The sequence below is a fragment of the Myotis daubentonii genome, chromosome 1 (assembly GCF_963259705.1).
Source record: "Myotis daubentonii chromosome 1, mMyoDau2.1, whole genome shotgun sequence".
Classification (NCBI taxonomy): Eukaryota; Metazoa; Chordata; class Mammalia; order Chiroptera; family Vespertilionidae; genus Myotis; species Myotis daubentonii.
In genome coordinates this window covers 125,223,971-125,247,715 of record NC_081840.1, presented here as the reverse complement: position 1 = coordinate 125,247,715, position 23,745 = coordinate 125,223,971, and the positions used below count along the sequence as shown (strand labels likewise).

Sequence of the window (23,745 nt, the reverse complement as noted above, 5' to 3'; positions counted from 1 at the left end):
TCCACTCGATCAGCTTTTCCGTGGTTCTGGATGATAGCTGTTTTGTCTTATAGTTGTGGTTTTAATGTTGTTGTGGGGGGCAACACGTACAGATTTGTACCTTATGCCGCCATCTCGGTTCTTCCCTTCTTTTTCTTTTTTATTCTTGGATTTATTTACCTTCTATAATTGAAACTTTGTTGCCTTCAGTGGAGCTCAGAGCCGGCCGCGGCAGGCGGGAAGCTTGGCTTCCTCCATCACGGGAGCAACCAAGCCTCCTGCTTGCTCCAGTTCCATGGCTGCCGGCCGCCATCTTGGTTGGGTTAATTTGCTTATAGTCGCTCTGATTGGCTGGTGGGCATGGCTTAAGGCATAGCGAAGGTATGGTCAATTTGCATGTTTGTCTTTTATTAGATTAAAATAACTCGACATAAATAAAAACTAAAACATTAAGAATCCAATTGGTAAATGGGGGTAGATTATAAAACAGCCAAGTAAACCATGTCAAGGAAAATATAAGAAGGATTACTAATGGTATAATCTTATGTTTTTACTTGACTTCTAAAAAATTTTACTTAGTCACTAGTAGATCTAATCAACTTTCCATGAGGTTATCAGAAAAACTATTTTTAAAAATATATCAAAGGGAGACATTAACTTAAAACGTTTTTTCCCCCCATTAAAAAAAAGGATATATAATTGTTCTTGAGAGGATAGCTACCATATCAGACTCTAAAGGACATATTACTATAATATATAATTATGATTGCCTTTAAAATATTTTCCATTTTACTCTTTATTCTAAAGTTGCCACTACATCTATGAATTACAAATAGGTTATTAATGTGCTTCTCATAACTTCTTCTAGAAAGAAAAACAAATTTAAAGACTTCTTAAAAAATCAATATTTATTTTGGGAGAATATTTGTTTTTATATAATATAGAAAAGAGATATCACATTCAATTTCTAATAATAGTATTCAGAGAGAAGAGTCCTATACAAGTTCATACAATCTCAATATTTTTCTGCCTTCAACCCAGCTTCCACTGATTACTACTGTATATCTGTAGCACTGTCCTTGTGGTAGTAAAACACATATGTGAGAAACTTTTACCTCTTCCATAGAGGATCAAACAGCCATGAGAACTACCTTCCCATAACTAGAAAACTGGACAAAAACTATGACTCAACTGTTTTCAAACACTGTTCAATAAACAATATATTCTGTGATCCCTGAAAGAGGGGGGAAAAAAAAGGACAACTATAATTGCCTCAGAAAATGGCCTGGAGAGTTTCCAGGCTGCTTCACAGGGTGGGGGAACCAAAAAAGAGTCCAATAATCTCTCTGAGTTGAGGCGACAGACTTTGGGGAGCCCAAAGTGGGTAGAATTTGCAGGGCAAAATATCAGAGATAAGGAAGCTGCACAGAGAGTGTGCCACAAACTTGCAGAGCGAATTGCCAAAACATTACCCTAGTCTTTGGTGGAGTAATAATCTGCACAGGTATGGGGTGAAACTGCACAAGGCTGGAGAAAATACCACTGGAAAATAATAGAGCACACACACTGGTGGGAAGAGTTTATGTTCCCACCGCAAAACTTAAGAGAAACTATAATACCGGGGCATTGGGTAGGGTTCTCAGAAAAGCCATGTCTTAGTAGTGGAGATTAGTTAGCTCTAGATAAAGGGTATTTTGGGTCTGCCCAGACCAAGCTTAAAAGCAAAGTTCCAAAGGATCAAACTGATTTCACATAAATTAATTATGTGTCAGATCAAAGCCCAACTCGCTTTAAAGGAATAAAAATAATGAAAAAATATAGGACTCAACAATGTAAAAAATAACAATGTCTGGCATCCAAAATTACCAAACATAAAGAAAAAGGAAAAATGACTAACAACTATGAACAATCAATCAACAGAAGTATCTAAAAAAGACAGATGAAGAAATTAACAAGCAAGGAACTTCAACCAATTATTAAAAATACTAATGGACTGGTGCACGAAATTCATGCACATTAAAAGGGAATTAAAGGAAATATTTTAATATTGTTATTTGCCCTTTCTCTGTAATAGAAGTGTCAGAGATGAAAGAAAATTAGTAAAATATATATGGAAATCTACCTCCTGTCAGAGTCTGGGGTGTGCCACGGGACCCAGAGTCAAGTCCCTGCCTACCCGCATGCACGCCTGGAAATCATGCGAGACCCAGACCCGGCCAGCCCTACCCCTGGCAAGCCCCGCAGGGCAGGGGGTGCAGCCTCCAGTCCCCTGGCTGGCGCTTGGTCCCCATCAAGCCCCACTGGGCGGAGAGCGCAGCCTCAGGTCCCCCATCAAGTCCCGCTGGGTGGGAGGCGCAGCCTCAGGTTCCCTGGCCCCAATGCTGGGGCGGGGGGCACAGCCTTAGGTCCCACTGCACGGGGATAAGGGGGCACGGCCTCAGGTCCCCTGGCCCTGGCATGAGGGTGCAAGGGTGCGATGACCAATTGCATATTAGCTCTTTATTATATAGGATACTCCATAATACTACCCATCAATAAAAAAGCACATGTGGATTGGAATGGGAAAGTAAAATGGTCTTTATTTGCCAATTATTTGATCATTTACAGAAAAAATTCTAAGGAATCCTTAAAAAAGCCGCTAGAACTAGTAAGTTAGTTTATTAATTAGTAAGGTCACAGGATACAAGATCAATATATAAAAATCAACTGTCTTCTATATACCAGCAATGAACATCTGGGAAAACTGAAATCTAAAAAACAGTATTATTGCCTGGCTGGTGTGACTTATGGTTGAATGTTGACCTATAAACCAGGAGGTCAAGGTTCAATTCCAGGTCAGGGCACTTGCCTGGGTTGCAGGCTTAGTCCCCAGTGTGGGGCATGCAGGAGGTAGCCAATCAATGATTGTCTCTCATTATTGATGTTTCTACCTCTCCCTCCCCCTTTATCTCTGAAATCAATACAAATATATTTAAAGACACAAAAACAGTACTATTTACAATAGCATCAAAAATATAAAATAGGAGTAAATCTGGTAACAGTACACTGAAAACTATACAACATTGCTCAGAGAAATCAAAGACGTAAATAAATGGAGAAATATGCTACATTTATACATCAGAAGACTACTAGCATGTTGAAATATTGTTAACATGGTGGTATTTCCCAAATTATTAATAGATTCAATGCAATCCCGATCAAAATACAGCAGGCTATTTCTAAAATTTATAAGAAAAACAAGGGGGGGAAAACAGAGAAAAAGAAAAAGAAATGAGTTAGAATAGCCAAAACAATTTAGAAATAGATTATAGACAGGAGGGTACTGGCTTAAGCAAAGATCCAGGGATCAATGGAACAGAACAGAGACTACATCCATGCATATATGGTCATTGTACCCACATAATGTTTATTTTTGTATAAGACAATGATACATAAAATGAAAATCAGCAACTGTGACAAATCTGGAAAGTCAATTCAATGTAAAAAAGGATAGTCTTTAAAAATCTACTTGAAATTGATCATACACCTAAATCTAACAGCTAAACTATAATACATACTGATTAAGAAAATACCGGAGAAAAATCTTTTGACTTTGGATTAGGCAAATATTTTTTAGATAGGACACAAAAAGCACAAATTAAAAAAAATGATAAACTGGTTTTCATCAAAATTAGCACCTATGCTTTTGAAAAGATAAGAAAATGAAAAGATAAGCTGGCTTGGCTCAGTGGAAAGAACATTGGCCTGCAGACTGAAGGATCACGGGTTCAATTCTGTGTGGGAGGCAGCCAATCAATGTGTCTCTTGATGTTTTTTTCTTTCTCTGTCTCTCCCCCCTCTTCCACTCTCTCTAAATATTAGTGGAAAAATATCCTTCGGTGAGTATAACAACAACAACAAAAGAAAATAAGACAAGCAAAAGACTAGAGAAAATATACATATTTAGGACATAAATTTAGTTGTAAAAACTGTATTGAAAATACACAGTGAACTCTTACAACTTAATAAGACAAAACAACCACTAAAAATATGGGCAAAAGATTTTAATAGACACTGTACCAAGGAAGATACACAAAAGGCAAATTATACATGAAAAAATGTTCACCCCCTCATTATTAGGGAAATGAAAATTAAAACCTCAATGAGATACTACTCACTCACACATACTAGAATGTCTAAAATTTAAGTCTGATAATACTATGTGTTATAAAGTATATAGAATAATTAGAACTCTTATACATGTTGCTGGGAATAATTTTTATACAGACACTTTGAAACCAGTATGTAGCCTTTTCAGTCTAGCTTCTTTCATTTAGCAATATGCATTTAAGTTTTCTCTATGCCTTTTCATGGCTTGATAGACCATTTTTTAAAAACACTGAATAACATTCCATTGTCTGGCTATTTATCCATTCACCTACTGAAAAACATCTTGGTTGTGCCCATTTTCTCAGTTAAGAATAAAGGTGCTGTAAACATGTGCAGGGTTTTGTGTGGACAAAAAAAAAATTTCAACTCTTTTGGGTAAATACCAAGGAGCACAATTTTTGGATCATATGGAGTAGGTTTAGTTTTGTAAGAAGCTGACAAACTGTCTTACTAAATGACTATGATTTTGCATTCACACCAGCAATGAATGAGAGTTCCTGTTGTTCCATATTTTTACCAGTATTTTGGCCAGTCTACTAGGTGTGTAGTGATGTCTGTTGTTTTAATTTGCATTTCCCTATGACATAACTTGTGGAGCATCTTCAAATGCATGTTTGCCACCTATATTTCTACTTTGATGAAGATATATAGATGTCAGTTAAGGTCTTTGACCCACTTTAGACTTTTTGTATACAGTGGGGCCTTGACTTACGAGTTTAATTTGTTCCGTGACGGAGCTCGTAACTCAAATTACTCGTATGTCAAATCAAAAAGTGAATGAGTGAGACACATGATGCTGGGCTGATGTTGTGGCGTTCACTGTGATGTTTGCTGCGCCAACTAGCGGTGGGGTATCTGAAGCTGGCTCGTAACCCGAATTTTAGCTCGCAACTCAAAGCAAAAAATTGGCCGAGAGATGGCTCGTATCTCGAAAAACTCGTTAGTCGGGACACTCCTAAGTCAAGGCCCCACTGTATTTTGGTTAACAGTCCTTTAATCATATATGTCTTTTGCAAATATTTTCTCCCAGTCAGTGGCTTCTCTTTTTATTTCTTTTTTTTTTTTTTAAGTTAGGGTTTTTCTTTTTTTCTTTTCTTTTGTTTTTATTGCTTAAAGTATTACAAAGAGTATTACATATGTGTCCATTTTTCCCCCCCGCCCTAGACAGTCCCCTAGCCTCCCCTATCCCCCGGTGTCTTATGTCCATTGGTTATGCTTATATGCATGCATACAAGTCCTTTGGTTGATCTCTTACCCCCTTACCTCCTGCACCCACCCTCCCCGGCCTTCCCGCTGCAGTTTGACAATCTGTTTGAGGCAGCTCTGCCTCTGTATCTATTATTGTTCAAAAGTTTATAATGGTCTCTATTATCCATGAATGAGTGAGATCATGTGGTATTTTTCCTTCATTGACTGGCTTATTTCACTTAGCATAATGCTCTCCAGTTCCATCCATGCCGTTGCAAATGGTAAGAGTTCCTTCCTTTTTAGAGCAGCATAGTATTCCATCGTGTAGATGTACCACCGTTTTCTAATCCATTCATCTACTGATGGGCACTTAGGCTGTTTCCAGATCTTAGCTATGGTGAATTGTGCTGCTAAGAACATAGGGGTGCATATATCCTTTCTGATTGGTGTTTCTGGTTTCTTGGGATATATTCCTAGAAGTGGGATCACAGGGTCAAATGGGAGTTCCATTTTCAGTTTTTTGAGGAAACTCCATACTGTCTTCCATAGTGGCTGCACCAGTCTGCATTCCCACCAGCAGTGCACAAGTGTTCCTTTTTCTCCACATCCTCTCCAGCACTTGTCGTTTGTTGATTTGTTGATGATAGCCAGTCTGACAGGTGTGAGATGGTACCTCATTGTTGTTTTGATTTGCATCTCTCGGATGATTAGTGACTTTGAGCATGTTTTCATATGTCTCTTGGCTTTCTGGATGTCCTCTTTTGAAAGGTGTCTATTTAGGTCCTTTGCCCATTTTTTGATTGGATTGTTTATCTTCCTTTTGTTAAGTTGTATGAGTTCCCTATAAATTTTGGAGATTAGGCCCTTATCAGATATGTCATTGGCAAATATGTTTTCCCATACAGTGGGTTTTCTCATTGTTTTGTTGATGGTTTCTTTTGCTGTGCAGAAGCTTTTTATTTTGATGTAGTCCCATTTGTTCATTTTCTCTTTCGTTTCAAGTGCCCTAGGAGCTGTATCAGTGAAGAAATTGCTTCGGCATATGTCTGAGATTTTGTTGCCTTTGGATTCTTCTAGAATTTTTATGGTTTCCTGTCGTACATTTAAGTCCTTTATCCATTTTGAGTTTATTTTTGTGTATGGTGTAAGTTGGTGGTCTAGTTTCATTTTCTTGCATATATCTGTCCAATTTTCCCAACACCATTTATGGAAGAGACTATCTTGGCTCCATTGTATGTTCTTGCCTCCTTTGTCAAATATTAATTGAGCATATTGGTTCGGGCCGATTCTCTTTTTATTTCTTGACAGTGTCCTTCACAGAGCTGAAAATTTTAATTTTAATGAAGTCCAGCTTATCAATTCTTCTTCTCAAGGACTGTGCTTTTGGTGTTGTATCTAAAAAGTCATTGTCAATCTCCAGATCATCTAGATTTTCTCCTATGTTATCTTCTAGGAGTTTTATAGCTTTGTGTTTTACATTTAGGTTTGTGATCCAGTTTGAGCTAATTTTTGAAGGGTATTAAGTTCTGTGTCTAGATTAATTTTTTTCCCATGTGGATGCCCTGCTGTCCCAACAGTTTGTTGAAAGTCTATCATTTCTTCATTGTATTGCCTTTGCTCCTCTGTCAAATATCAGTTGATATTACTTATATGGGTCTATTTCTGGGCTCTCTTAGAATCAGTGGTCATATATACACATAGCCCTTAACATTTTTTCTTTTAAAAAATATATTTTATTGATTTTTTACAGAGAGGAAGGGAGAGGGATAGTTAGAAACATCGATGAGAGAGAAACATCGATCAGCTGCCTCCTGCACACCTCCCACTGGGGATGTGCCCGCAACCAAGATACATGCCCTTGACCGGAATCGAACCTGGGACCATTCAGTCTGCAGGCCGATGCTCTATCCACTAAGCCAAACTCGTTAGGGCAACTTTAACATTTTTTCTTTACTGTTTACATGCACAAACCATTTCTGTCAGTAACACTTTTCTTTAAGCATAAATTGGGGAAGTGTGGGAGATATGCTTCCCAATTGAGATTTACTAGCACTGTTTTATAGAGACCACAGAAATGAAACACTAAATGGTTTAAAATGGGGAGAGGGGATTAAATAGACTTATTGTGATCATTTTGCAACATACACAAGTATAAAATCATTATCTTGATATATATGAAATTAATATAATATGTCAATTATACCTCAATTAAAAAAACTTACAAAAATACAATTAAAAAATCCCCCAAACAAATGGGGGGAGGGAAGGGGAAACTGATAGAATTTCTAATGCAAATTCTGTTTGTCTACACTTGATGGCCAGGGTATTTTTTTAAAAATGAGTAAATCACATATACTTTGAGTTTGTAGGAGGCATAAAATGTTCTATGTAACTGAATAGTTAAAAAAGAGTGTAAAAAAATTATTTACCTCATGATACAATGTTAAAATTACTTTAAAAAACAATTATTGTTGAAAGTATTACACATGTCCCCCATTTCCCCCCCTTAAAATGACTTTTTTGAGAGGGAAACAATGATGGATTGCCTCCTCTATGAGTCCTGACAAGGGATTGAAGCCGAAACCTAGGTATGTACCCTGACTGGGAATCGACCCCACAAACCTTTTGGTGTAACAACCAACCGAGACACCCAGCTAGGGCAAAATGACTTCTTTTTTCTAAAGAGTAGTTTTAAGTTTACAACAAAATTGAGAGGAACTATTTACCCTATTCCACCACATGCCTACCTTCCCCTATTATCAACATCACTCAGCAGAACGATACTTTTTTTTTTTTTTTAACCAAGGATGAACTTATGACAGATCATGATAATCCAAAGCCCATAGTTTACCTTAGAATTCACTCCTGGTGTAGTATATTCTGTGGGTTTGGACCAATGCATAATGACATAAGCCATCATTATAATATCACACAAAGTTTTTCACTGGCCTAAAAATCTCTGTGCTTTGACTATTCAGATCTTTCCTCCCTATCCCTGGCAACCACTTTTCTTTTTTAAAATCCTCACTGGCAGTCCAATATTTTTCCATTGACTTTTAGAGAGAGTGGAAGGGAGGGGAGAGAGAAACATTGACATGAGAGAGACACATCAACTGCTTGCCTCCTACACATGCCTCAATCGGGCCAGGGATTGAGCCCTTGACCAGAACCGAACCCTGGACCTTTCAGATAGCGGGCCAATGTTCTACCCCAGCCGTGGGCAAACTACGGCCCGCGGGCCGAATCCGGCCCGTTCGGCTGTTCTATCCGCCCGAGGAGCCGAAAAAGTGGAGGGTTCTCTTGCTCTCCCCTCCGCTCCTTCACCAGCAGCAGTGTTAACATGGCAACGTCAGGAAACACGGCCACAGCTCCTTCTTCTTAGTGGGCGGATTTATATCCGCCCATTCAGTAGAAGGAACAACCTCTCAATCTTCCAGAGGCTCCTTGTAATGCCCACGGACGCGTCTCCCGACATCACCCTGGGAATGAGTAGACACGTTATCGTGGTGATGTAGGGAGACACGCCCCTGGAGAGCACAGTATCAGAGCCTTTCTGAGGTAAGATTAAGAGCTCTACTCAAACACAATTTTTTCCTGTTCCCACATTCTGTACATCACAATGACTTGTTAATAAAACAACAAAGACTTTCAGCTGTAAAAATGGGTGCTACAGAGCATTTGTGTTAACATGCACCACTGCACATTAGCATCAACGCAAACATGATGGAAACCTGTGTACCCTGCATTAATCCTAGCTGCGCTGCATTGCAGTACTGCACCACACTGCAACGGCAGCACGGCTAGTGTGAACGAACTCTAATTCAGTGGGTTGAACAAAAAGATTGTATAGAAATGTGATGAACTAAAGATTTTATTACAAAATCGCTTAATTTCAGGGTTGCAGAAGTAATTGGACAAATGAAAAACTGAAAATCAAATGTCCATATCTAATACTTGGATGAAACCCTTTCCTGGTAATGACAGCCTGAAGTCTTGTACTTATGGACATCACCAGATGCTGGGTTTTCTCCTTTGTAATGCTCTGCCAGGCTGTCACAGTAGGGGTATATATATTAATATCCTGCCATTTCCAGCTTTTAATAAGAAAAACTGTTGCAATGGGCATTTGAAAGTGGCACTTGGTTGTCTTTAGAGTCCAGTGGCTGCAATCTGACATTGATAATGGGCTCTTTCACACTATGTGCACTGCGGCTGTTTTTTGCCAGTAATGGAAGTGCTAGTGGTAACTACTGGTTACCCATGTTTTGCACTGCCCTAGCACCTCCCATACAAGTGTGTCTGGAAGACACAGCAATGTGCAGCTATGTGTGTTACCATAAACAAAGGGCCTGTGTGAAAGATACACAGGTTTCCTATGGAGGAAAGGGGTTGTTCTCTATGGTCAGGGTGTGCCTCTGTCCCATGTCTGAACTTTTTCAGATGATTTTGTTACATATATATTTTTTAGAAGACCAAAAATGTTATAGTAGAGCAAATTTAATCACTTGTTTTTATACTTTACTGTCTTATTTTAGTAAAGAATTTAATAAGAGAACGGTACTGTTGGTTTTAGCCCAATATTAAACATGAGTGGACCAAAGAAAAGGAAAGTAGACAGTGAATGCCGAGTGTTTAAGAGGGAGTGGACAACAAAATATTTTTTCACCCAAGTCCAATCAAAGCCGGTATGTCTGATATGCCAGGAAACACTTGCAGTCTTCAAAGAGTACAATCTCAGCCATCACTTTGCCACAAAGCATGGCAACTATGCTAGCAAGCAGTCACCTCAAGAACGGGAGGCTACTGCAGAGGTTGATGGCTAAATTACAGGCTCAGCAAAATGTCTTTCACAGACAAACTGCAATTCAAGAGACAACTACCAAAGCAAGTTTTATGCTATCATTCAAATTAGCAAAAGCTAGCAAACCTCTCTCTGAAGGCGAGTTTTTGAAAGAATGTATGATAGAGACAGCAGGTCTCTTGTGTCCAGAGAGCAAAGGCAAGTTTGAAAAACTCAGTTTATCGCGCAGGACAGTGACTCGTCGAGTGGAACTGATTGATGAAGACTTGGCCAGCAAGTTAAATAGTAAGGCAGAGTTCTTTAAGTTTTATTCACTAGCATTGGATGAAAGTAATGACATAAAGGACACTGCTCAGCTCTTAATTTTTATCCGAGGGATTAGTGACAATTTTGAAATTACAGAGGAAAAACACGGGGAGAGGACTTGTATGACCGGGTGTCTACTGTCATCGAGAAAATGAAGCTACCATGGAGTAAACTTGCTAATGTCACAACAGATGGATCTCCAAATTTAACTGGAAAAAATGTTGGACTGCTAAAAATTCAGGATAAAGTAAAAGAGGAGAACCCTAACCAAGATGTTATTTTCCTTCACTGTATTATTCACCAGGAATCATTGTGCAAGTCTATATTACAACTTAATCATGTTGTTAATCCAGTCGTAAAGCTTGTTAATTTCATTCGAGCAAAGGGACTTCAGCACCGTCAGTTTATTAAGTTTCTGGAGGAAACTGATGCGGATCACCACGACTTACTTCACCACTCTCGTGTCTGCTGGTTGAGTTTGGGCAAAGTTTTCCAATGAGTGTGGGAGCTCAAAGAAGAGATTGGTGCATTTTTGAAATTAAAGGGGAAGTCTGACGAATTTACTGAGCTGAGTGACAAGAATTGGCTGTGTGACTTTGCATTTGCTGTAGATATATTTTCACATTTGAATGAGCTAAATGTGAAAGTACAGGGAAAAGATCAGTATGTACATGACATGACATGTACACTAATGTGAAAGCCTTTAAATCGAAGCTGATTTTCTTTTCCAGACAAATTTCAGACAAAGTCTTCACTCATTTTGCCACACTAGCCACACAGAAGGAGACCAACCAAAACGTGAAGAAATACAGCAAATCACTGGATGACCTGCATGCAGAATTCTGTCGTCGGTTTTCTGATGTGGAAAAAATTGACCAGTCACTTCAACTGGTAGCCTGTCCTTTGTCACAAAACCCTGAAACAGCACCAGAAGAGGTGCAACTGGAACTCATCGATCTTCAGTCTGACTTTGTCCTAAAGGAGAAATTCAGCTCTCTTGAACTAAGAGACTTTTATGCTTCACTTAATGAAGCCACTTTTCCAAACATCCGGAGGATGGCACAGGAGATACTGGTGCTGTTTGGGTCAACCTATGTTTGTGAGCAGACAATTAGCGTCATGAACATCAACAAAGCCCCTCACAGATCCAGCTTAACTGACGACCACCTCAGATCTATCCTGAGAATAGCCACAACAAAACTAACTCCAGACTTTGATGCATTAGCTAAAAAAGGAGACCAACAACACCGTTCCCACTGAAGTTGATGTTTTAAAGACCAAAAACCTTTCAACCCAGTCTACATTGCCATCTACATCTACGTCCCGGGCATAACTTGGAAGTTGCACTAAAGAAAATGTTTAATTTACTGTTTACACATTTTGTTCTTTTCTATTTGTTTTAGTTTTAAATTATTTTATTATATTTAAGTTTAATTTGAAAGGCTTTTGTACCTTTCCTTTGTTAGGCAATTTTATTTTTCCTTTGCCATTGTCAATATAAGGTATGTTATTGAGCTATGACTTCTTCATTTTTTGAAGTTTCAAATTATAATAATTAGTGTTTACATTCTTCTTGTTAAAATGTTTGAAATGAATAAAACTATTGAAATAAAAAGACCGTATCCTTTTATGTAATGATGTTTACTTTGAATTTATATTAGTTCACACAAACACTCCATCCATGCTTTTGTTCCAGCCCTCCGGTCCAGTTTAAGAAACCATTGTGGCCCTCGAGTCAAAAAGTTTGCCCACCCCTGTTCTACCCACTGAGCCAAATCGGCTAGGGCGCCACTTATCTTTTTATTGTTTCCAGTTTTGTTCTTTCTAGCATCTCATATAGTTGGAATTATTCAGTATTTAGCTTTTTCAGATTGTCTTCTTTCAGCTAGCAATATGCACTTAAGGTTTCTCCATGTATTTTTAGGTCTTGATAGCTCATTTCTTTTTAGCTCTGAATAATAATTCCACTGTCTGAATGTATCAAAATTAATATATCCATTCACCTACTGAAGGACATCTTGGTTGTTTCCAATTCTGGCAATTATGAATAAAGCTGCTATAAAGGTCTATATCAGTTTTTTGTTAGGATATATGTTTCCAACTGCTTTCAAATACCAAGGAGCAAGAATGCTGGATTGTATTGTAAGAGTTATGTTTAGTTTTGTAGGAAACTGCTAAATTATCTTTCATAGTGACTGCACTATTTTGCATTCCTTCCAGCAATTAATGAGAGGTCCTGTTGTTCCACATTTTGGTAGCATTTGATGTTGTCAGTGTTCTGGATTTTGACCTTTTAAGTAGGTGAATGGACATTAGATGTGAAAAAATGCACAAGATATAATATTAATAGACAACCATACACAGATTATTATTCCTATTTTGCAAAAGGATGTATCATATTTTCCCAGCGATTATCTCTGATGAATTTTTTACTTTTTCTGTATTTTTCAAATATTCTATTTTTACAAATACATACTAAGAAATTCAGAAAAGAGATTTAAATTACCTTTACATAGCTTCTCACCTTTAAGAACCTAATTTACATGAAAATCATTTAAAAATTGACCACCTGCATATTATTAAAATTTAACAAGTAATAAGGAGAACCCCTGAAAGATTTGTTTTAGTTCCAGCTATATAATATCTTTAAATGTCCCAGCAATGTTAGAAACATGCCACTCAAGGACAATTTAACAAAAATTCTTTTTATTTGCAGCAATAGAACAGTAATCTTATTACAATATAACCAGTAATACACGCATGAACTTTCTTTACAGATGTAACCATTGACATACTTTTGAAGCTAGAGTGATTTGTGGGATCATTCAACCCAACAATTTCTCTTTATACATGAGGAATTGAAGTGACTTGTGTAAGACTGCAATATAGTTAGCACAGAAGTACGTAGAGGATTCTGACTCCCACTTAGTTCATGTTGTTTCTTATAATTAAACTGTGTCCTAGAATACAATGGTCTTATTGAAAGTTATTAGAAAAATTAGAAGTGCATATTTTAGAGCAGTATCTGAGAGACATTTGTGGAAAAAATTTTAGGTACTTATTTTTTCCATTCAAAATGAAATTTTACTTATTAAGTGATATAAAAAATAGTAATTCTTTTAAAACTTAGGGGAAAAACCTGGCAACTCAAGAGCAAGCTTCAAATATATTATGTTGAAATTAGATTTTAGATCTTATGGTGAAGCTAGGGAGACTGCATGCATATAGCCCCCAGGTGGCTCATTATTGTTTCAGATGATAAATATGGATTGAAAAGAACATTGAGGCAACAACACTAGAATAGAATCTACTGAACCATGGCAATAAATAGATGTCTCATTTTGAGGCCAGGAGACTATATCCGAAACAAGGGAATTATGCCACACAATCCATTTATTTAAAGACTAGGGACCCGGTGCACGAAATTCGTGCACTGGGTGTGTGTGGGGGGGAGTGTCCCTCAGCCCAGCCTGCCCCCTCTCACATACTGGGAGCTCTCAGGAGTTGACCCCCATCACCCTCCAATCGCAGGATCGGCCCCTCCACCGGGCCTGAGGCCTCCAGCAGAGGTGTCAGGCCTGGGCAGGGGACCCCCAGCTCCCCGCGGTTGCAGGCTCTGCCCCTGCCCAGGCCTAACGCCTCTGGCTGAGGCGTCCGGCTCGGGCAGCGGGGACCCGCAGCTGCAGCGGCCCCGCGAAGGTGGGCTCCGCTTTAGGCCCAGGCAAGGGACCCCTAGCTCCCGGGACTGCCAGCTTCGACCGTGTCCAGCTCCCATCGCTGGCTCCACCCCTACTTCCTGCTATCACTGGCCAGGGCGGCAAAGGCGCCTGATTCTCCGATCATGGCTGGGGGGCAGGGCAAAGGCGGCCCCAGGGCCGCCTTTGCCCTGCCCCCCAGCTCTTAGCTCCCCCCTGGGTTTCCGATCACTGTCAGTGGCAGGGGGCTTCTTCCTGCATTCCCTTTCGCCTCCCTGCATTGTGCCTACATATGCAAATTAACCGCCATCTTGTTGGCAGTTAATTTGCATATAGCCCTGATTAGCCAATGAAAAGGGTAGCTCGTACGCCAATTACCATTTTTCTCTTTTATTAGAGTTGATGGTATCTGTGATCTGACTTTTATTTACTTAAGAAGTTTATTCATTCATTTATTGTTGAATCAGCAAGTGAACTGAAGAAGCAAACATGGTTCTTTCCTGCACAATGCCCACCATACAATTGTTCAAAAAGCATTAACAAACACATACTGGGAAACATTACAGTTGGTTAAACTGTTTTTCTTTCATTTTAATTATTCAAATCAATTTAGCTCGGTTCCTATGGTAACTTAATAGGATACAACCTACTTACTAGTCCCTTTGCAAATCCTAAAATGTGTTTGATAATCAATCTTTCTAAAACATGCAAAAGGCCATACATAGTATTGCCAGAAAATAATGAATTCTTCAACCTAATTGCATTCTTCTTTAACCCTCTTTTTAAACATCAGCAGTTCCAGATACAGAGCTATCAGATCATTAAGTACTTACACCTAACTTAGAAACTTAGCCTACAGGCTGCTGGCTCTCCTATTCTTTATTCATCTGATTACTAAAACATGCACTGTTTGCTAGTGATGTGAAAAGTTATGTTGGTTATATTTCAAGTGCACATGAATTTATACTCTTGGGGTGGAAATAAAATTTTAAAAAAGACTCATTTTTTAAAAAATCAGGTAAGACTAAGGAATTATTGATAACTTTGTTAAGTGTATTAATGGCACTGTTGCTATATATAAAAATGCCCATAATTTTCAGAGCCTTACCCTGATGTAGTGTAAAATGATACCAATATCTTGGATTTGTTTTAAAATACTTCACTAAAGAGAAAAGAAAGCTAATATGAAAAAAATCCTTAAATTACTGAAACTAGGAGATAGGGTCATTGTGTCTAGTTTTGTGTGTGTTTGAAAACTGCATTAAAAAAGTAGAAAAAAAGGCAGTTATTTCTCTAATTGTGTAACTGGAAAGTTCATTTAACTACTGTTTCACTATTTGTAAAATAATAGTGCCTATATTATACAGTTGTTGAATACTGCTGTTTCTCCACAAAAACTAGCTTAGGATTTCATTTATTTATTTAAAAAATATTTTTATTAGATGTTTTATTGATTTTAGAGAGAGAGAGGGGAAGAGAGAAGGAGGGAGAGACAAAAAGAGAAACATCAATTGGTTGCCTCCTGATCCAGGAATCTAACTGGAGTAACCTTTTGGTACATGGGACAATGCTCCACCCACTCAACCTACTGAGCCATGCCAACCAGGGCCTAGCTTAGGATTTTAAGGGCTGTCAAGTACACACCTACTCAGATCCCTTCAGTACTGCAATAGGAATAGACCTTACCCAGTCCCATGACCGTGGTGGTGACTCTAATAGGACTCTTGTGTGGAGAGGGTGTGTGGCTTAAGAAGGTGGGTCTAAGCTACAGAAGATCTAAGTCTTTTACCTCAGGTGACCACCTTTCTTCTTTGCCTTGATTCTAAAATTGTCCTTTTGAAGTTTCCGAGAGAGTCTTTTTTGAAGTTACTAGGCACATATGAATAACAAACCAGGTTAAAAGACAGTTCAACTTTGTCCTTCACTTCCTCTCTTTCCCTTGTCCACTTAAGAGAGTTAATAGAAGAGTACAAATTTTGAGTGGACAGAAAACAGATTTATCTAGGCCTAGCTGTACAGGTGATGAAACCAGTGATATGGGGGCCAAAAAAGGGAAGAATCTTTGTGCAGAGTACCATTTGCTTCTTCCTTTCCACTCAGTTTCATTATCTTGAACCCATAGCTCATATTAGGGCCAGACTTAGGCAAATTCCAAGTAGTAATGGACTTACATGAAGGAGGAAAGTGAAAGAGGAGAAAACAGAGAAAGGAAAATCCCAAGTGACTGCAGCAAGGAAGACCAGGAAGTTTATGGGGCAATTAACAGACTGATTCAAATTTATGTAAGGCCTACATGAATAGGGCATTGCTTGATGGTAAAGGAGCTAACTACCAAAGACAAGGCATGTTTTCAGAAAATAAACTATATCCAAATCCTAGGTATCTATTTTTCTTAAAGAGAAGGCAAATCATTAACACAAAGGAAAACAAAATGAATAAAAACAGCTAAAGGAAAAATATTTTTAGACATATTTAGGGAGTAGTCATTAAAAGGGCTCTGTAATGCTAGCTGAACAATAACATCTATTCTTTTATATTTACAGTAGAGGCCTGGTGCATGACATTCGTACACGGGGGGGGGGGGCAGGGGGGTCCCTCAGCCCAGGTTGCACCCTCTTGCAGTCCAGAACCCCTCGGGGATATCTGCCTGCCAGCTTAGGCCCCCGATGGGAGAGGGCCTAAGCCAACAGTCGAACATCCCCTGAGGGGTCCTTAGTGCTGCCACAGAGGCTACCACTACCACCACCATCACCGCTGTGCTTGCCAGCCATGAGCCTGGCTTCTGGCTGAGCGGCGCACTGACCACCAGGGGGGCAGCTCCTGCGTTGAGCGTCTGCCCCCTGGTGGTCAGTGTGTGTCATAGTGACCAGTCATTCCACCATTTGGTCGATTTGCGTATTAGGGTTTTTTAAAAAAATATATATATTTGATTGATTTTTTTTTACAGAGGAAGGGAGAGGGATAGAGAGTTAGAAACATCGATGAGAAAGGAACATTGATCAGCTGCCTCCTGCACACTCCCACTGGGGAAGTGCCCGCAACTAAGGTACACTCCCTTGACCGGAATCGAACCTGGGACCTTTCAGTCCACAGGCCGACGCTCTATCTACTGAGCCAAACTGGTTAGGGTGCATTTTAGGGTTTTATTATATAGGATTCCACTTCTAAAAGGCCTCCAGATAAAAATACAGAACCAGATTAATGCACTCAATCGCTTTCATTGCTCTCATGCTCGTCCACGCCATCAAAGTCTCTTGCCTGGATTACTGCAACAGCCTCCTAACTTGACTTGTTGCTTCTATCCCTGTCTTGCTACAAACTAGTCCCAACATAGCAGCTAGAACATTCCTTTAGAAATACTAGATCATGTCACTCCTCAACTCAAAACCTTTTCATGGCCCCTTCACCTCATTCAGAGTAAAAGTCAAATTCTTGCAAGAGCTCAATAAGGTCTTACTGATTTCCATGTCACTTTTCCTTCTTAGTGGCTGACCTCTTTCTTGTACATTTCATTGTTCTCTGTGATATACTTAAGTATGCATATTCCCACTAAAATACCACTCTTCCATTACTGCTCCTCCCCTCAGGAATCACTCTCCAAAGAGACACCTGGCTTATACTCCCTTCCTTTCCTTCAAACACTACTTCTTTCCTTAAGTTCCCTATTTTACACAATACTCCTTTGCACCTCCACCATTCCTATCTCCCCTCAGTGCTTCATTTTGCTTCATGCATGTATTACCAACTATGATACTACATAGTTTTGTCTTTTTTTCCCATTAGAACAAGCTCTAAAATGACAAGGCTTTTTGATTACGGCTGTATCCCCAGCTGCTAGAAGAGGGCCTGGCATTCAGTAAATATTTGTTGAATGTTTTATTTACCTTAGTGCATGACAAAAACTAGGGTCTGTTTTAGCTACACCTCACACATCACAAATTTAGGGTGCAGACCAGTTTTCAGGTACATTACACACCTGGAATTCCTCTAAAAATAACAATTGCCCAGAAAAATAATTTCCTCAAAACCTATGATTTGTACTTATCTTTCAACCACAGTTTTAGTATGCATATAAAAAACATAAAACTTAAATATGTATATTAAACTTCCATTAAAATGAGATATCTTGTTTTTTTAACAGAAGAATTTCCCTATGTACTAAACCACCACCACAATATTTTAAAAATATATATCTCATTGGTTTTTTACAGAGAGGAAGGGAGAGGGATAGAGTTAGAAACAGATGAGAGAGAAGGATCGATCAGCTGCCTCCTGCACACCCCCCACTGGGGATGTGCCTGCAACCAAGGTACATGCCCTTGACTGGAAACGAACCTGGGACCCTTCAGTCCCCAGGCCGACGCTCCATCCACTGAACCAAACCAGCCAGGGCCACCATCACAATTTTTTATCACAATTTTTGATAACCTTTTATAAATATCTACACATATAGATTTAGTGGGTTGAGCAATTTCTCAAAACCAATCTTAACTACCTATGAACCTAAGAATTAATCCTTAAGTTATCATTGCAGAGGGCTAAACACCTTTTATCTTTTTATGGTATTTCTGTTGGACTGTTTAATACAACTGAAGATCTTAATCATAATATCGTGGGTAGTTAAAAACTGGGGAACTCTTCAGTGGTTCAAAGTTGGGGAACTTTACCTGTGGCAGCAACTTCATTATGTTTTCTTTCATTTCAGAGGATCCAAAATTATTTCTTTTGATGTAATAAAGTAGTACCAGTGCCAAAATGCCAAAAACAGCCACCTTAAATTAGAGTTAATACAGCTAAGACTAATTAACTATGGAAAAGGAAAATCTGTAAGAACTTGATACTTTAAAATGATGCTCTTAAAAAAGTTAAAACGTTCTACAATGCTGTAAAGTAGCTCATAAAATGCAATATTTTCCTTTTTTAAATAGATAAAAGCTAAACTAAACTACATCACTGCATGGAATTCTTTCAGGTCAATTCTATTCTTTTTAGTTCATGTTTAATATCAAGTGTGTTTATATCCACATAATACTTTGATAAGATATTTCCTCCTCGCCAGGCCGGCATGGTTCAGTGGTTGAGCATCAACTTATGAACCAGGAGGTTAGGGTTCGATTCCCGATCAGTGCACATGCCTGGGTTGTGGTCTCGATCCCCAGTGTGGGGCGTGCAGGAGGCAGCTAATCAATGACTCCCTCTCATCACTGATGTTTCTCTCTCTCCCTCCCCTTCCTCTCTCTGAAATAAATGAAAATATGTATTAAAAAAATAAAAACAGCCCTAGCTGGTTTGGCTCAGTGGACAGAGCGTCAGCCTGTGGACTGAAGGGTCCCAGGTTTGATTCCAGTCAAGGGCACATGCCCCGGCTGCGGGTTTGATCCCCAGTGTGGGGAGTGCGGGAGGCAGCCAATCAATGATTCTCATCACCGATGTTTCTATCTCTCTCTCCCTCTCCCCTCCTCTCTGAAATCAATAAAAAATATATTAAAAAAATAAACAAACATACTTCCTCCTCTCACAGGTACTAATAAATAACCACAACCAAATCAAACAAACTTTTTACAGAAATGTTGTCAATAAACCTTTGTCATAATGGAAATGCTCTATTCTATGCTGTCCAATATGGTAGCCACTATCCACATATGGCTATTGCACTTGAAATGTGGCTAGTGTGACTAACTAAATCTTTAATTACTCAACAAATTAAATAGCTATATGTGGCTATTCTCGGCTAGTGTGTCTCAGTGAAGATGAGTGTCGTCCCATGCACTAAGAGGTCACTGGTTCAATTCCCAGTCAGGGTCCATGCCTAGGTTGCAGGCTTGATCCCCAGTAGGGGGTGTGCAGGAGGCAGCTGCTCGATGTTTCTAGTTCTCTCTCACCCTCCCTCTCTCTAAAAAAAAAAAATAAAAATTTGTATGTGGCTAGTGACTACCATATTAGACAGCAGAACTTTAGAGACCAGAAATTAAGGTATAAGCCTATAATAGCATTCCTTATTAGCTTTTTTATGATCCATTAACTAAAAGCAATTTCTCAGAATTTGCTTTACAAATTCATTTACTCAATTACCATCTCAATTACTATCATCCTCAAATCACAGAGGTTATACAAAAAAGATTAAAAAAAATAAGGTTGACATACAAAATTTAAAAAATGAGATGGACATACAAAATTGCTAGACAACATGCTATCCTATATAATAAAGAGGTAATATGCAAATTAACCCTCACACCCTCACAAGATCGCAGCCTATGACCAGGCAGACAAGGGGGTTGGTGAGGGATGACCAAACGACTGAACAAGCAGGCTGTGTGGAGTGAGCAGGCTGGCAGGGGGGTTAGTGAGGGACGATTAAACGACTGAACAGCAGGCTGTGTGGGGCGACCAGGCTGGTCGGGGGGGGGGGGGGGGGGGCCGTGATGAGATTAACTTACTTCCAAACATAAATTTAAAAACCTTTGAAATAGCGTTAGTAGTAATACACTTTAAGTTTGGCTATACAACACAGCACCATCCCTATAGTAAATGACAAAGCCTTAAAATCATGAATGACAGTGTATAGAAATGATAGTTAACCCAAAAGGACAGGTATAGGGTGGTCTCATAGACAGGTAGATTGGGATGCTAATAAAAGTGGAAGGTATATGTTTACTTGTCAATTATACCTTAATAAAGCTGGGGGGGAAAAAAGTCATGGGGAGGAAGGGAGGGAGAGAAAAATTAATCACCAAAGGGAAGAAAATGTCTATGTAATGTTATCTACCTATCCAACTAACAAACCAGTTCTTAAAACACTAAGAGGAACTAGGCACTATGCAAGACTTGTTCTTAGACCAAAGGCACACTTTTTTTGGAAGGTTGCTCAGAAGTGCTACTGTATCTCCGAACATGAAAATCTAATTGGTATTGGCTGAATTCACCCCCACTCTTGATCTCATCAGTAGTTAAGTGCTCACAGATTGAATCCTTTCAACTTCAGGGTCAGTTGATCCTCTAGCCATGCATTTGACTCTGTCAAAGAGTCGCCAATCTGATCAAGGCCTCAAAAAGCCTTTCTTGTCACATAAAATGAAAGTAAGGAAATGGAATGCTTTGTGAAGAGCTAGGGAAATACACAGGCCACTGGAATATTGGAGCCATGCTCAGATACAACTTGGAGCTATGTGCTTATCTTGCCCATTTTTGATTCAGACAAAAGCATGGATACATGGAACAGACTGGCGGGTGCCTGAGGGGAGGGAGAGTGGGGGTGACTGGATAAAGAAGGTGAAGGGATTAGCATATATATATATATTCGGTTTAGCATTAATCCTGTTCAACATAATGCATAACGTTCAACACACTATATTTATTGCAAAAGTAAAGACACTGCTCTTGGAGAAAAACAAGGCTGTAAAACAATGTGCCATCACTTGACAGAGTCCAGTGTCAGTTTGCTGTCTAATAGTAGCCCTCCTGCCTAATGCACAGGGTCACTGAAAGGATCAACTAAGACAGTGAATGTGAAAGTACCTGGGAACTGCTCAACTATTATTACTATGTACGTTGCTCCTTTGACCTTTTGAACTTTTTCCCAACCCATAGTTTAATTGTAAGGCTAGTTAGAATATCCAGATACAGAAAATAAAAATTAATGGGATTATGGAGAGGGCCATAGAGAATAGAAATAATAATACTTTTTAGGAAAATCAGTTAGAACATAGAACATAGGAAGTTAGTCCTAGAATTACAGTACAATCCTAATCTAAAACGAGGACAGTTACATACGTGCTGACCCTCTGCAGACATCGGCCAATCCGTCCAACACAGGCAACCACCGTGCTTTCCGGTGCCCCACTCGGGACAAGCGGAGTCCGGAGGTGTATGGGGAAGGACTTCCAATCCTGATGAGCAGGCTCTTCCCCAACCCCTAGGTTTAACAAGCACTTTTCTACTCTCCGTGCCTGGCCCAGTAAATCCAAACTACTCCCAGCCAGAGAGTGGCTGTCCAAGATTTCTTTTAGGAAGAGTCTTGTAATGATGACACCAGTAGCATGCTGCCCCACCTGCCTAGCTATCTGCTTTGAATGGACAGGTTCAGAGTCAGAAAAACCGAGTTACGTTTTTATTTCTCCCCAAACTCACAGGCCTTACGCTCCAAGTTTCAGCTTTCCTGCCTGTCAAATGAGTAATGCGGGCGCCTGTCAGCTCCGTCGCACCGGCACGGAGAGAGGATGAATGAGACACTGCCTGGAAGGCGCCAGGAGTGATGTCTGATAAACGCCCAGGACATCCCTGTTGTTTACAAGGCAGTCCTGATGACCCCCGCTCTGCCTTCCGGCCTCAAGACAACCGCCGGGTGAGAAGTGACGCCCCGGCCACGGCAGAGAGCTACGCCGACGTGGACCAGGCACAGCCCCACGGAATCTACTTCTGGGTGAGAGGAGGGAGGCACTCCGAGCCCCGCGGCGGCGGCGGCGGTGGCGGTGGGGGAGGCGGGAGGGGCCGGGGGCGGGGGGTAGGGGTGGCGGTGATGGAGGGGCCGGGACGAGCCTACCTGTTGTTCCGGATGCTGACCAGCACGCACAGCACCAGCTCCAAGTAGGTGCGCAGCACTTCCAGCCAACGGGCGGACAGCTGCAAGGCCTCGACTTCTTCCCCGCCGGTCCCGGGGTCCGCGCCGCCCCCGTCGCCCGGCCCGCCGCCTCCGCTCAGGTAATTCTCGGCGGCGAACTCAACGCGCAGCTCCCGCACGAACCAGCCGCACTTGCGCATGAGGAACTCGAGGCGAGGCTGCTCCGCCGGGGAGACCCGGAGGCAGACGCGGAGCTGGGGCCAGAGGGCCGGGTAGAAGAGGCACTCGCGCCAGTGCGAGCAGGAGGCCGAGGCCCGCAGCCGGTCGGGCGCCGGCAGGAAGGAGAAGATGTGCACGATCAGCTCGCTGGGCAGCGACGCGGCCCCCGCCGCCTGCCCGCACAGAGCCATCCGGCCGCGCCGCCGGCCGCCGGCCCCCGGCCGCCCCCGCAGGCCCCGGAGCAGCGCCCGCAGCCGTCGCAGCTGCTGCAGCCGCAGCCGCTGCCGCCGCCGCCACCGCGCCGCCCGGGCGGCCCCGGCTCGGGTTCGAGCTCCCGGCGGTCGGAGCTGCGGCACTGACAAGAACAACAACATCAATGACAAGGAAGAAGGGGGCGGAACCGTCGTGGGTCTCGGCGGAACCAAGTGCAGCTCAAGTGGCGGAGAGGGGGAAAGGCCCCTGCGGGGGTGGCCCCGGAGAACCGGCCGCCGGCCTCTCAACCTTTACTCACAGCCTCCGGGGCCTGCAGCCCCAGTGACTTCAACACCGTCGTCTGGCCGGTTTCAGGGCCCGGAAGCGGCAGGAGTCACTGTACGGAAAGCGCGGCCCTCCCTGCGCCTGGAGGCGGAGGCAGAGCAGTGGTAGGAGCTTAGTTTGACGTCGCCTGTGGTGGGAGGAGCCCGGCGCCGCTGGGAGCGACTTCCGGAAGGAGGAAGCGCCCTGCAGCCGGTAGGGAGGGAGACGCGGCACGTGAGCCGTGACGCACGCAGGCGGCGGGGCGGGGGCGGGGGCGGGGCGGGGAGCGAGGGCGGTCCTCGCTCTGAGCGCCCCCTGCCGTCCCTCGGCGGATG

At 41.3% G+C, this 23,745-nt stretch overlaps 1 protein-coding gene across 2 annotated transcripts in view; it reads right to left on the bottom strand.

The window, feature by feature from the left end:
* The window catches only part of FBXO33 (F-box protein 33), a 33,513-nt gene extending 10,084 nt beyond the window's left edge, over positions 1 to 23,429 (bottom strand). For both annotated transcript variants that reach the window (XM_059659505.1, XM_059659511.1), the window contains exon 1: positions 22,658 to 23,429. In XM_059659505.1, the coding sequence (XP_059515488.1) occupies positions 22,658 to 23,268 (611 nt within the window). In that variant the 5' untranslated portion in view covers positions 23,269 to 23,429. The remainder of the gene's footprint in view (positions 1 to 22,657) is intronic.
* Positions 23,430 to 23,745: the final 316 nt, after the last annotated feature.